Genomic DNA, 16,710 nt, shown 5'->3' on the forward strand with positions numbered 1-16,710 from the left:
AAGAAGGAATATTTACAGGAATTTCTGATTTAAAATAAGAGAGATTTACAGCTAAACAAATACTTGAAGAATATAATTGATTAATAGAATATCAAAATAATACAAAACAATATTATCGGAACCCAGATATATGATAATATAAATTTTTAGTTTATTTGTATAAACAATCGAAAAAATGCTTTAGTTTTTTTTTGGCCACACGTTTTTTTAACTAACTCCACGAAAGTGTTTACCACATATATTTAACAGCCCCACTCTATATACTACTATCATATTCAATCAACCAAAATAAAAACTATTAGATAAAAGTAAATTAGCAACATGTATTTCCGAGCGATTATTTATTTGTTGAATAGAAAATTAAAAAGTTATAATATTCGAAATTCCATATGTTTAAAAAAGTGGATAACTCTTTATACAATTAGCACTATTTGTTATTGTATTAGAAATAAGCACTTTTAGTATTCAATGGTCATCACCAATCAGAACCAATAAAATTACTATCATATCGTAGTCAATTATGACAAAGTATATCAATTCTAATAAAATAACGTGCAAGAAAACGAATAATAGGTCAATAAAACTAAATAACTAAAAATTGTTCAGGTTCTGTGATTTCCGTAATATCGAGTTATAATTAACTATTTAGCTATAGTAATACGCTAATTCATCTAGTCCGTTGTCCTATTTGCGCTGTCCTCTTTGTGTTATATATAACAGTTGTTAAATATTGAAGGTTACCATAAATATAGTAATGTTACATTGCAGGGATTCAAAACTCCTGGTAGTTGACCGGGGCGGACTGCAGGAAACAGCTACTAGCATCTCAAAAAATGTTTGTCTTAAGATAACCAGGACTATATACATGCTTCCGGTAAATTATTCCAATATAAACCTTGACAACTTATGATTCAACAAATTATGATTCACTAGTGAAATTATCGAATTTTTTTAGCATCAGGTCCTAGATAGAACTGGTTAAAAATTTTAAGGAGGCCTCGCCAATTTTCATTACTACCATATACAGACAGTCAAATAATAGTATTAATATATCTAGTAAGAAAATGCATTCCAAAATAATATGTTATTTACAATGTCAGAGGTTTGTCCTGTGAAATGAATTTGTGGCAAATACTTTCCCAATGAAGATGAATGGATATATCGATCGACCTGTGCTAAATGTAACCACAGCCATTCCCCAAATATAAGCGATGTCGGTCTTCAAAGAAGAGTTACTTATTCAAAAGTTGAAGCTGAGGGAAAAGATATTATAGAATGCAACTAAATACATACATAATAGCACGGGAAAAAAGCTAGAATATTAGCGACTTGAACGACAGCTCTTCTCGTACCCCTACAGAGGAGTGTCTCTATGGCCTCTATGTCCTCCAGCAGAAGTAGCAACTGTCGCACAAGAAGCTGTAAAAGAAGCGGATCCAAATCATCAACAGGAGACAAAATTGATATAGGACATCTGAGTGCATATTTCGACTCGAGGCTCGACTGGCTCCCACATATTAAATACTTGAAGATAGATGTCGGAAAGACATTGCAATGCTACATTCACTGACTAACATCACTTGGGGTACCGAAAACTTTCAGGCATATATGTAACGGTGAAGTTGACAACATTGGAATAAGGCAATCCGTGTTTTATCTACGAACCATACCGTAGTTCTTAAAAACAGCCACACTAGCCTTCAAGATTACTGATAAAATACTCCAGCCCAATGAAATTTAAGCCAAGGTTATCTCAGTACGGGCTTTTCTTTCTGTCAAATACTAACATAAATTTCACCAGAAACCAGTAAAAAGTATGTATTTGTATCATTAAACTATTAACTATTGATTTCCAAAACTATAAAGTAAATAATTAAAATAATTTATACAAAGTTCAACGAACAAATTATATAATTACATATCTTATTACATTAATCACTAGTCACTTTAATATTAACATTTACAAATGTACTGCGAGTAATTCACAATTACTTCTATTTGTGTTGTCTTCATTCTATGCAATTTTTGTAGTTAGTTTCATTTAAGCTCCTGTAATCATCTTGCAGGACTCTATGGATTTAATTTATCTATTGTTTTTATTTGTCGTATGTTCCATGTGGGAACTAACAATTCGCCAACAAATGAGTAATTAAAATTCATTTTAATTATTTACACAAATGAATTAGCTGCAATGTTCGATTAGTTCTTTGTTGAAATGCATTTACTAAAACCTGATATTCTGAATTCATTACCACTAAAATGTACAATAAGATCTTAAGAATATAATTACGTCTCCAGAACCATATCTATTAATAACAGTCCTTAAGCAAGTCCTTAACAATTTTCTCACCAGACAATAAATTCAATCAAAAGCTAATTTCGAAAATTTAAATATATCGTAAGCAAATAAAACAGACGATTCCTGTCATTCTTGAATTTCGTTAATCTATGCTGGGAGAACCTTTTAATAATTCGAACAAAACGGGAGAAACTGCAAATAACAGAAAACATTGCTTAAAATTATATAACCTTTTTTAATAATGTTTTAATCACTCACTTAACATTTTAATATCGTTTTAAATGTAAGAAACACACGTTCACTTCATTTTAACAAACACTATCCTATTTCACGCCTTCAGGTGCCCCTATTTTCTTCAAAAGGGGGGCAAAATTTTCGCTAAGCCGATTAATAAATAGATAGATACCTTGAACATATATTTATCTACAAGGATGGGTCCAAGTGAATGGGCGCTGCTTTTACATCAACGTTATCGGAAAATTATTTCCTGCTTCTCTCTTCATCGGGCAAATTAGCAGCCGAACTGCTGGCCATATACAAGACTCTAAAGTTTATACGGAATACATAAAAAATATTATAGTGAGTCCTTGAAACTCCATTAGCACATTGGGAAGCCTTAATTTGGTCTTGCCGCATCACCCATTGGGAATTATCTTGCAAATTTGAGAAACAGCGGTAAATCGGTTACATTTTGTGTGATCTCCGTGTCATACCAAAATCGAGAGAGTGGATTATGTGGCGAAGAGAAAAAAGGGATGCTTATTGAAAAACTTTTAGGAGCAGAAATTTGAAATCCTTGCTGCTCTTTAGGCAACTGAATCAACTCGGGTGTGACCTGATGCAGAATAATAAAATGGGAGAGGTGAATAGAGAGTTTTACCAGGTCCGCAATGCTGCCACTGTTGACAGACGCAAACTATATTTTCATGTCTTGGTATTACCTACCCTTACTGGACCGACCCACTTCATATTCCTTGACGTACTATTCTTTTTCGTATATCTTTCATACTCATTTGTTTCACCAGACATAAAATGGAAACTCTCTTCAATAAACTTTTCACCGTTAAATCTTAGATAGCCAAAGTACCTAGCTTCCTCTTGGTATCATGGCTAATATAGATTATTAAAAAATATTTTATGATCAATATTTAGTTCTATAGTAATGCAGCGAGACTAAATATGTTAGGCTACCTTAACATTTTTTTGAATTTCATTGATTGACTGATAGAGCCAGGTTCTGTTTTAACATAGAAATTTACAGTTTTGATACACAATTTTCGATCATCCCTTCATTCTTCTTCTCTTTGGTATTAAAATAATAAGACATAAATGATAATATGTCAATGCATATATATTGATATCTAGAATATTATATCGATTGTTACCTTTCAAGCTCGCTATGGTATGCTAAAAAAGGTATGTGTTAGGAAAATGCAATGCTCCAAACTACATTTCAAATTATCCTATGTTTATTATTAGATGACAAAGCAGATGATAAAGGTTGAACCACCCTTATGTCAAGTTAACTTAGCAACTCTTAAATTTTAAAATATCGGTTTTTAATCCTCTTTAAACGAACAAATATAACAAATAAATATAGTCAAACTTAACAAAAATGTTTGTGTTTTATTTGAATTTCAAATAACATTCAATTCAACGGTATTTTCAGAATGAAACCTAATAAAATTACTGAAAGTTAAATGGGAAATTAGTCCAAACATAAACAGTTCGACGCAATACTATATTACAGAGTACCGTCCTCTCTTTTTACGCTGAAAAAACCCTTATTTATCCTGCAATTTTCCGACTAATGAAAATCCGGCATTGGATTAAACCATGCGAGAGTTCTAATTGATAAATTCCTAATTAGGGACGTTTTTTTTGAACATTATTCAAAACGTAAAGTTAATTAGCCAGGAGTATTGCTCGATTATTTTGGGGGATACTTATTTTTTGTTCGTTGTAATAGCTGATTGAAATTTTGTGTAATTAAATGTTACATGTTTAAATTATACGACGCATCAACGAACTAAATTAACAGCAATTTTGTACACTAATTTTACTCAAATTGACAAAATTTTTAATTAAAACTGTAAACTTAATTCATCTGATTATGACGGATGTTTTATATTTACATTATATTATATTAATTATTCATAAGACAATAATTACAAAAATTGGTATATATAAGTTTTGTCGTTTTTTAAACAAACTAACTTTTTCTATAATAGTCTATTCAAAACAGCAGTGAACTCACGTCATCAGTACGAGCCTGTCATATTAAAAATGTAATTTTAGAAATGTAAATTTTTAAATTCATTTTACAGTGAAACAATCATTTTAAGTCTCATTTTATTCTATTTAAAAAAGGATAGAACGCTTTTTGATAAGTTCGAACATTTAATTGAATGAGCCTGCAAAAACGTATGCAAAATTCTTCAAAATATTAGAATTACGGGTTATAAACCGGCAAACGTTGTTTTAACGCTTTATTTTAATAACTTTCAAATCGCCGCCGTTTTTATTGAAAATATATTTAGCGAGTTGCAGCTGCACTGAATATTATTATGGGCATGGTCACTAAAATATCTTAAAAAATAAAATACAATATAACCTTAAATTCACCAAAATGAAACCATCCTTATGCGAAACGGGTGAGGTATCAAGATCACTTTGATGTCACCTGTATCAGACATACATACGAAATGTATAAAAAATAGTAAGTAGTTCATTCAGAAAAATTTTTTCAGAGAAAATTGTTAGTCTGGAAAATATCCATAAAAAGTGAATGATATGCAGCAATTTGAAGGAGGTAGAATATCCCTTCATACACTATTGGCTTAATTACATTGCTTTTAAAATAATACAATTTTCAAAAACTTATAACAATAACAAGGAATAATTATTATATCAATTTTTATATTTAGATGAGACATGGATTTTTCAGAATGGTACATTGGGTCACTCATGGTAAGATCATAATAAAAATAGTGTAAAGGTAACAAAAGTTGATGGAAACAGCTAAACGTTGGACCAACTATCGATTAGGTTTTGTTAGTCATAACTTTTATTAATAAAATTAATTGCATATATATAGTTCTTCATGCCGGAAACAGGAATGGTTTTATGCCTGGTGCAGAATTAGTGTTTTCCTCTAACTCCAATGGTGACTACCATGGGGAAATAAATCATCATCAGTTATTGTTATGGACAATGTACCATATCATAGTACACCGTTGGAGAAGATCCAAACAAGTGCATCAACAAAGGCTGCAATTAAGGATTGGCTTAAAGTACATAAAATAAATTTTGAAGAAATCATATTAAAGAATGAATTATTTCAAATAGTTACTCGGTAAATACAAATGAAGTATTCTATTGCATTATATGTAATTTACTTTTTAAAAAATAAGCCTGAGAAAAGATACATGGTAGATCAGATTGCTAAACGTTATGGCCACAGAGTATTACATCTTCGTCCCTATCACTGCAAATTTAATCCAATTAATTTGATATGGGGTATTGGAAAGAATTATTACAATAGACATTCAGGTCGAGAATGATATTCGAACCATAATTCTATGGATTTATGGAAATTGCATTGTCGGCAATAAATTCTTCGGTTTGGATGAGCTCGATTAGACATACTGAAGAAGAAATTGACAAAGGGTGGAAGTGTGAGTAAGTTTTTGATAGATTGGAAATAAACAGCTTAGTTATTCACTTGAGTAGTGCTTCTGAAAATAACAGTGATTGAATAAAACTTTAAGACTGTTGGTTTATGGTTCAATGCCGACAATTACCAAAACAAGTTGATGAAAGAGGAAAGAACTAAAAGTCAGTATATAATTAACAAACTTTAACTGTAGGAAATTCTATCACAGAATGTGAAATCATCATCTTCATGTGCATGTGTGTTATTTTTCAGAATATACATAAAAGTTTAGTTAGTAAAATGTATAAGGAGAGAAATAATACCAATGTTTCGCAGATATGGCAAACGCAATAAGGTTAATGCAGAAATTAAATCTAGTTTTATCAAAATAGGTATACAGAGGTATTAACATAACGAAATAAAAAGAAACGCAGTGTTATCAAAATATTTTTACAAGGAAACACTGTATCCAAGGACACAAGACTAGGTGTAAAATGTAAATATGCTCTCTAATGAAAGTAAAATACATGACTCAGATATACAATTATTATTTAGGTAGATTATGCCTTCGGGGGATACCACTATATAAGGAAACGCGCCTATAAATATAATATCAAAAAAAAACTCTAAACTATAAATTATTGTGGATGCAAGATTAATTGTAGTTTTAAGTTCCTCGATAATATATGCATTAGATGTACTATAATGTTAAACTAAATTATATTATATAACATTTTTGCTTAAATATTTTATTTAGATTAGAATTTTGTTGTATGATTTGATGCGGCAACATTGCAACATCAGTTCAGATGACGTGGGTTCACTGCTGTTTTGAATAGAATTAAAAAATAAATATGTCGAAATTTGAAGTTAGAAGTAATAAAAATATAATTACGCCACCTTTTTAATTTTTTAGCTACTGACCTTATTTCTCAATTTGAGCTTTGTACCACAAATATACTTAAAATGCTTGAAGATTGTAGAATTGATGATGTTGTAAGGATAATATCAATGGACAGTTAACAGAGAAAGCCGGCAATAAAGAACCACTGGTAAATCAAAATATGGGCAATGAGATTGGAACAAACAATCGAACAATAGGTTTATATATAACTACAAAATATCGACAAAAAATAATGTTTCAGAATCATGATTTGATGTATGATCTTATCACTCATAGTGATGAATTCATCATAAATTAACTAAAAATTAAATCAATCAAATTAATCAATTAAGATTATCACAAAAACCACTTGAATAGCCGGTAAATATTGATACACTTGAGAAAGGCGAGATAGAATAATAACTCTAAATTTGCCTTTAAAAATCGAGATAGCTAATAGAAGAAATAAATATAGCAAAAAATTTACAGAAAGCAACATGGTATATGAACAGTGAAATTTCTCGAAGATAAAACCAAATACCATCCAGAATTCAGTAGAAAATTGCAAATATAAGCACGCTACGAAGAAATTGGCAAGAATGGAAGACAAAAAAGAAATTACAACGAAACAATAAAAGAACTAAAAACTGATCCAAACTAAAGCCCATTTAAGCTATCCATAAGCATTTCAAATAGATCTACTCCAATATAATGAGAGAAATTAACAGTAAAAAATCTCTCGGATATTTTCCTAAACCTGAAAAATTTCTACCTGAAAGAACAATTAGAATTAATATTATTTATATTTAATGAAATATTTCGAATGAATTACTATACTAGCCTTTAAAAATTGTTAAAAGATTCTCACTCTAATGGCTGGTCTGATTTTCAATCCAAAACAGAGAAGAGCACACCTGACGGCTTATAACATAACTGCTTATACTTAAAATGGAACACCAAATAAATAAGAAAAATAAATAAAATAAACATATTTTATTATTTCGATAAATGGTATTGATCGGCTGTACTCTTGGATATGTCCCAGGCAGTGCTGAAATTTGTACTAAAGAAGCTTTGTTCGCACCTTCGTTGTGTATCCCGCTGGGTATGTGCTAATGTATAATGTACATGAAGTATGCTATTGATCAAGCAACTACAAAAACTGATATATTCAAACACATCTTAATGAAATACAAATGTTGCAACTTGAGCGTACAAAAGCCAATGAAACATAATTTACTCGTGGAACTTTTGCCTTACGTAAAATAATGTGACTACTAGTAAATATTATTAATTACAGTTTTCGATAAATAACCCATCGAATATTTACATTTTTCGACTATCCGCTATGTTTTTCTTATTCCGGCTAAAACTAAAATTGGCGTTATGAACTACAGACTTAAATATATATATATATATATGCTTTGCCAAAAGGTTTTCGACACTTTATACACATAAAACACAATATTTTAAATTCGCTCAGACTATTCGTAGTTATAAAGCGTCCCAGTTTCCAAGCCGCTCAAGAATAACTAAGAAAATGAAGCTTTATGGACATACTGGGCTTCATCGGATCACGTCTCCAGAGATAATATATGAAAATAATAGATATAAATTGATATAAGTTGTGATAGTTTTAATTTAACTTTTAAACCAAGATATTTCATCAATTCTTATTAATTAATAGTCTTGTTTATTAATAATATATACTCGATTCGTTGAGAATATGTTTAACATTTTCAAGGCCGTACGAAGTTTACGCCATTTTCCATAAAAATAAATTTCATTATCATACAATCAAATAACAATTATATAATATGACTTTGTAAAAAGACTACATCAATTACGTTTGTAGAAAGTCAAAATTATAAATAAGCGTCAGAAAACTTTTTTCTTTTAAAACAAATACCGGTTTGGTAACCATGATGGTCAAGGTGACAAGACATCCCTCTTACTGCTATGGTACTTGCTGGTTCTAAATATGTCTGTGATTTCCTAAAAAAAGAGTATAAAATCTGACAAAGGAAACAATCCCAGTAGCGCTGGTAACCGGGCTGAGTAAGACGGATGTCTTCTTGGATGGTCTGTAAATTCGTTACTCGACAGTCACTAGGTTAAATGCAGAGTAGTGTGGTTCTAAGCCCAGGTTCAGTAACAGGTTCAGTCTAGATAAATCCTAGTTGCCAATTTGTTGATAATTTAGGTTAATTGATTTAATCAACTAGTATTTCCTATAAAAATATTCTCTTAAGAAATAAAACAAAAAAAATATTAGTTATTTTAGGATTTATAATTACAAATTCACATAAACAATTGGTTTTTACTGATTTATTATTTAACGTATAATAATAATTTAAAATGTATTAAAATGCTCTATTATTAATATGGAAGTATTATCATAATGTCATCATTAAACTCGACAAACTTATAATAAACAGCATAGATAATTTCTAAGAGTGTATAATAGCCAAGCTTTCGTCGATATATCCACGTCAAGAATTGTAACAAATATTGTCCTAAATTATTACAATTCAATTATTCATATTTAGCCAATTTAATGAAGGTACTAATTATATTGGAGCTTTATCTTTTTACACCTATACCGTCAATAATAATAAAACATCAAGAAAATCTGAATATACTTACGTGAACAATCAGGAGACTCGTCGCTGGAATCATCACAATCCACTATTCCATCGCAAAACTTATGTAACGGAATACAATGTTCGTTGAGACACCGATATTCATTCTTCTTACATGTTGGTGTTAGCGTCCATATCGATGCCAAAATGCTGCTACTCAAAAGTATCCTTAGAATCCTGTAACAATAAAGTTAGTTAGCAATTATCCCAAGCAAAGTGTCTGTAATTTACACTTAATATTAAAAAGAAGTTTATGCTGACTGAGGAAAACTTAATCTTTAAAAGTCGTATATATCTAGTAATAATACATAGCTGTTTTTAAAACAAGCTCTTAAAACAAAAAGCTGTTTGAGTATTTTCACCTGATTTCGATATGATCTTCGCAAAGATGCCGCTGAGTTAAGTCGTTCAAGGCTCAATAGCCGGAACTAACTTCTACCGGGATTCTCTTCCTGTTGGCTTAGATATCGTTAGAAAGTGTTGAATTTCTTATTTGCAACGAACGAATTAGATTACTGTTATAGTATATCCCGCTTTAATCAAAAAGAATACTTAAAGCAGTCCTGCTCAACGGCGGTATTATGTATGCTTCCATTTCTATAGGTCATTCACCTCAAGGAAACCCATGAGACTTAAAATTAGCTGATCGCAAATTAAAATATGAAGGCCATGAGTGGCAGACAACAAGCCTGGTTTACCAAATTCCTTCTTGCTTTTTGAGAGACCGAGCAAATTATTGGACCAAAAAGGGGTGGTGGCTAAAGTTGGTGAAAAGAACGTCCCCTAAGAAATATTGGTACCTCCACATAAACTTCTTTTACCACCGCTATATATCAAGTTGATATTGATGAAGAAGCAGTTTTTGAAATCACCAAAAGTGGAGATTGTTCCAAATACAAAGTTTCAAAGCTTTCAAGCTTCTCAAAAGCAAAGGTGCAAGAAGGTACTTTCGTCGGATCCGACATTAGACAGCTTATGACAGAATTCATCACGACCATTCACGATTCTAAAAAAGGGTAGATTACTTTTAAAGACCTTCCGAGAAATGTGGGAGATTTTAGTGAAAAGCAAGGTGGGTGCATTCACGGGGACAAAATAAATGGATATCATCTTCAAAATGTAATTGCAGTTTATTTATTTCTACAGGACTATGAATTATTTCTAAAGAATTTTTTAAAATTTAGTTTGACGTGAAAAAATAATACAATGTATTTTATTCAGAGTATTGTTCATCGATAGCCGCTATTTCTTCATATTTTTAGGGCAATATAGAGATTCCATGTTGAAAAAATTATTTATCTTTGCAAGCTATTCATAAATCGGCCAATTTTGGAATCTTCATGAAAAGTGAAGCGTTGTTCAAATATATCGCGCTGATCATATGTCGGAACAAGCAGTAAAGAGAAGGAAAGAAGAAACTGGATTATACCATATTTATAGATTACTAGATTATATTATATAGAAGATACAGCAGGTGGGGCAGGATTTCCATTTCACGAGTTTTGCAACATGTAATGGATCGTTGTCATTCTGAAGTATGATATGACATTTCTAGTTATGTCTTTGCATAGTGCTCAATCCAAACTAATAAATTGTAGTAGATAGCGATCCCCATAGATGCTTTCAATAAGCTTTTGCAGCTGCTAGGTAGTCCCTATGCTAGATAAATTTGATCCCACCAAATACATTTGTTTGGAGACATATATATTCGATATGGCCGTGGACGTTGATGCATAACCAGGTCGTCTCCTTGATTTTTTTGCTTTAGTTTATCGTAATGTACCCACTTTTAATCACCAGTAATACTGTGCAAAAAAATCCTTTCCGATTTTGCCGATATCACATATAATCAAACATATTTTGAATCATTCCCATGTTCTTCAAACTATTGGATATGGTTTCTTGTGTTACTCCTACTACAACTATGCGTACGCATCTTTCGTTTTACATGTATCGTCATCGAGTAATGCCTCGTATTATTTTTTGTCAGATTCTGTGGGCTCAAGAATGTTCTTTGCCTTCTTCAAAATCACCAATTTTAAAACACCGAAACCAGTATTCACATATTCGTTTTTATTCATATAGAACTAAAAAAAGTAAATGATTAAAACAAATCAATCGCAAACGCGATTTACTGGGTACATATTCAGACCTTCTAAATGCACTGAAAATATGTTTTGTTCACTTATCGATAAAATAACACATCCAGAAAAGTAAAGCCTTGTCAGTGAGGCTTCAGTAAGAGGTTGGTTGTAAATGCACCAGATGCGATAATTACATAATAACACCATCTGTTTTAAATCCTGTAAAATTATTTTATAGGCCGATATATCATGAAATACAATAACAATTTGCGAAACGGTTTATTTCTATCAACAATTAAACACAGTCTTTCATCGACATTAATTTTTACTTCAAAATGTAACCACAAAAGTATTTTTAAAATAGCTTTTCAGACGAATTTTTTTATCAAATTAGAGTAGGGGGTACTCACGCTAAACCAGAAGAAATACAACATCGTGCTATATATAACGTATCAGGGTTTTAATCTTCATCCAATAAATTCGCATCGAGTTTTCTTTGAATTTATTATCGCAACAACGCAACATAATTAGATCTAGTAAGGTCATTTTTATATTTATTCCATTAAGCATATGTATATTTCGATACATTAAAATTTAAATTCATTTTAAATGGTAACATTATGGTAATAAGATAATCACATATATAATGTGTTACATACAGGTAAATCGATCTTGTTATAAAAAGTGTTTTTAGTTTCAGATGGTGAAAAATTAACACTACCAAAATATCTAGTGCGAAATTTAAAAGGGGTTTTTGTCAGCGCTAATTAGCCTGTGTAAATCGGTAAACGATATATCATAATCTCTTTTATTTTCGATTATAATAAGTTAGATTGCTTAATACTACTCTTGAAAAACTTACGTCCTTCAAATAAATTATCTATATAAGACTACAATGGGTCCGATAAATATAGGGAGTGAATAAGTAACATTCACGAATACTACACATTCATTTAATCATATCCATACTCATTCAAAGCAAAAATATTGTGCAATAAATTTAATTTTCTTCTAGTGTTTTAATATGACATTGATGATTCTGTGGACCCGATCAATCGTGGAATGTTGTTTCCTAAAACCAAATTGATGGTCTGGAATAAGATGCTTTTCCTCAATGATTGGTTTTATCCTATTCAATAGAAGTTTGTAAATAATTTTGATATTGTCAGCAATAGTGATATTGGCCGCTATAATACTATTTCCTGAGTGGCTTTACTGGCTTAGGAATCCCAATTAGTTCAGATACCTTCCACAGTTGTAGTACATATTGTAGTTTAAAGGAAACATTTATTATGTTGATGATCTTAATTACTGCCTTTCTTGTAAGTTCCTTTAATATTTTACCGATAATAATGTCAAAACCAGGAGCCTTTTCTTGCCCTAAAATAATTTTTATTTAATTTTTAAATAAGAGTAACCGCGAGAGTAACAAATTATTCATCTTTTCATCGTCAACTCCGCAGGCTAATGATTTTACGACATACACTATATAACATTCAAATATTCTCTAGAGGTGGTCTGCAAATCTCCCGATTATTTCTGGCCTAGCTCCCATTTTGATTTATTTACTATCTTCTAAGGTACTAGTAGCGACAGCGAATTTTCAGCAATAGTATTATTAGCCAGCCCACGCAAAAAAACCTCTCATGGTGTCATTTTTTGTTTAATTTCATGTCTTAGTTGAAATGTAAGATTATCCGACGAATAATACCATTGTTTCCTCGCCCTTTTTTATAGTAATTCTAAAATTTCTTTACGGTAGTAGTTTAGTACTATGCATTACTGTTTACTTTATTTCTGATTCCTAGGGTATTTTTCCATGCTGAGTACTAAATAACCTTGATCAGCTTCTCGAACACAAAATTCAATTATTCTTCAACTTGTATCTGCTCTTCCGAATTTGTTATTTATCTAACGTTATACTAAAACGTATCCAGTCGGGTTTTCTATTAAATTACATAGCTTTGATATGATTTATTATGGTTTCCATATAATTACGGTTAATAACTTTCAGATATGATAAATAATGAAAAATAATGATTAACATAAATAACGTGAAAATAACAGCTAATATAAAAAATAGAATTGGAAAATAGGTATAATAGAATGAATAAAAAAGCTGAGACACTTCCAAATAATCGAAAATTTTATGCAAATAGAAACAGAAATGCCAGGGGATATAAAAAGACCAATCATCGTCTAAACTGAAACGTGTAAAAAGATAAAGTTAGATTTTATGGTAAAGCCTTTTTTCCTGGCATATTTTTATTAAATATTTCAGCAAGGGTGATAAAGAGAAAATTACATTTCACTTGATCGTAGTATTCCTCGAAAATATTGCCGATAATAGATTCGAAAGGATGTTGTGTTTGGTGGAAGGCGAAATTTAATTTTGAAGCAATTTCACGTGTTATGCGGTTTTACCGTGATGAGTAGGTTCAATTTAAAGTTGGTCGATCGACTTGATTTGACTCTAAACTAATACCAAAACCTTATTAAATTTCTGTTATTTTGACATTTATCAAGTTATATAACTAAAATTTTTCGGTAGGGCACTGTTGAAAATATATGGCAGACATTTTCGATATATTATAATGTGAGATATCTTAAAACGGATAATTTCCACATAGTTGAGAAAATATATCCGGTCAATCGAGAAAGTTTAAAGAATTTAAGCATAAATTCGATAAAATAATAAGCGCAGATCCCAACTAAACTGTAAGAAAAATGTAATTCCTATTTTTCAACAATGGCATTGAATGGTTGCATATATTCTGATCATTTATATTATTACATACATTATTATTCATTATATTTTAATATATAATATATTAATCAATATATTTTCCATCAAATTTTTTCACCCATCTGGCAACATAGCGTTACTGTTTACATTACTACATTTCAAGGTTGGTTTGGTGATTTTATTATGCTTTTTAAATTCATCTCTTTTAAATGATTGAAATCAAAAATGTCAATTAAAATATGAAGGAACACCATCACAATAAGTTTCTAAAGGTATTTGGTAGGCTGTGGTAGCCGATTCTTTCAAATCAAGTAATGAATGTCGAAAATACATTTTTGAAAAATCCATGACTAGCATCTCTGATTACCAAATAATTCAATAACTCGCCAACAATTTTACCAAAAGATATCATTGATCAAAATATATGCAAATATCCAATAATAGGTGTACCGAAAAATCATTACCAGCAGATGTCGCTAGGCTTAAGTATGCAATGCTATGATTTAACACATATGACATGCTATACAAGTTAAATTTTGCGAAAGTAACACCGTCAGAGATTTATACCTCTTTGAGAATAACAAGTGTTGTGCCTGAAAATGCGCATTTGTGGCACGCATTACTATTCCTATTTAATCAAAAGAAAAGAATCACTGAAAGTCATCGTTTGCTGGTAGAAACTTACGGTGAACATGCTCTAATCTTGTGGCGTGGTTTTGGAAATTCAAAAGTGATTTAGATGTACAAGACAAAGTACGTTCCCGTAGACCGAATGACCTTTGAATGAACGAATGACTGATATGACCTTTAAATACTATGCTATACAGCACTATCAATAAAAATCTATTAATAAAATTACAATATTAGGAATATGAATACAATAATCATTAATTTTTTCATCTATATGTACTAAGCGAAATAATACACTAAGTAATTAAATAAACATCTAAGAATGCATATTGATTTCAAATAATTTGTTAGAAAAACATAAATCTGTTTTAGACGACTACCTATAAGTGGTTGGGGTATTATAGAATAATAGAAAAATAATTTGTAATATACATTAAATTGCATTAGTACGAATGTTATAATGTTGAAAGTAACAAGCCAATTGAAAAGTCCCCGGCCTACCATAGTACAACACACTTTATTCGCAAAATTCCTTTTTTTTATTCAACATAATTCCCTTCACAGGTGATACACTGATTATAGCGATCCTTCAACTTTTAGATACCATTTTTGTAGTAGAAGTTTTCCTATGCTTCAAAATAGCCCTCAGTTTCGGCGATCACCTCTTCATTCGACCAAAATTTATTCCCAGTGAGCATTCTTTTAAGATCTGAGAACAATAAATAGTCTGAATGGCAGATCTGGAGAATACGGTGTATGAGGCAATTCATGGATTTTTGACGCTGTGATTCTTGGTAAGGCAACACTTCCTTTTTTTTTTAATGCGGCCGTTTTTCGGCGATTTCTTCCTTCAAACGGTCCAATAACGCTATGTGATAGTCGCTGTTGATCGTTCTTCCTTTTTCAAGATACTCAATGAAAATTATTCCACATTAATGCGTATCCCATAATACAGGCGCCATAACCTTGCCAGCCGACTGTTGCGTTTTAACCCACGCTTTGGAGCGGATTCATCGCGTGCGGTCCACTCGGATGATTGTCAATTGGATTTCAGAGTGAAATAATTGAGCCATATTTCATCCTTTTTCATATATCGACACACACGCTTGATCATCTTCAAACAATGCTCTGAATCATCAACTCGTCGTTGCTTTTGCTCAAAAGTGAGCTCGCGAGGCACCCACTTTGCATAAAGCTTTCTCATACCCTATTATTTTTAAATATTTTCGTCGGTAACAACCTCTTTTGGGCGTTCACTGCGTTCACCGTCTTTGGTGCTCATTTCAGCACGTCTAAACTTAGCATACCAATCCTTGATGGTTGATTTTCCTGGGGCAGTGTTCGTGGCATTGAAAAATAAAAAACAAGGACTGTCCACCTATGTTTTGGAAGCCAAATCCTAATGTTTGGGTTGCAAGTGCAATGCGAGTACTAAACATCATTTGGACTCAAACTACACTACAATTTAAGGTACCTCTGCTTATTGACAAAGCGTTCGGACATCCGGAGACCCTAAATTTAATTGAGCCCAATGTAAAAATACAATTTTTACCTCCCAACAGAACTTCGCTTCTGCTAGGATTAGATCAGGGTATAATAGCAGCATTTAAACGATATTAAATAAGGTGCACTTTTAGACGCATCTTGCAATGCATGGAAACAATTTAATATGCTCAATGCATACCCATTATTAAAGATTTAGTGGGTGACCTAACACCATCAACTATATGCAATCTGGAAAAACCTGCTGTCAGAAGTTGTCATTGATATA

The 16,710-nt window shown here is 31.3% G+C and overlaps 1 protein-coding gene across 1 annotated transcript in view; it reads right to left on the bottom strand.

The window, feature by feature from the left end:
- Positions 1–16,710, bottom strand: part of LOC143206967 (uncharacterized) — a 354,807-nt gene that overhangs the window by 289,142 nt on the left and 48,955 nt on the right. The window contains exon 2 of the mRNA XM_076419876.1: positions 9,484–9,656. Coding sequence (XP_076275991.1) covers positions 9,484–9,656 — 173 coding nt within the window. The remainder of the gene's footprint in view (positions 1–9,483; positions 9,657–16,710) is intronic.

The sequence above is a fragment of the Rhynchophorus ferrugineus genome, unplaced genomic scaffold (assembly GCF_030347505.1).
Source record: "Rhynchophorus ferrugineus isolate W39M unplaced genomic scaffold, kcgeb_rfMv2 rfM1, whole genome shotgun sequence".
NCBI lineage: Eukaryota > Metazoa > Arthropoda > Insecta > Coleoptera > Curculionidae > Rhynchophorus > Rhynchophorus ferrugineus.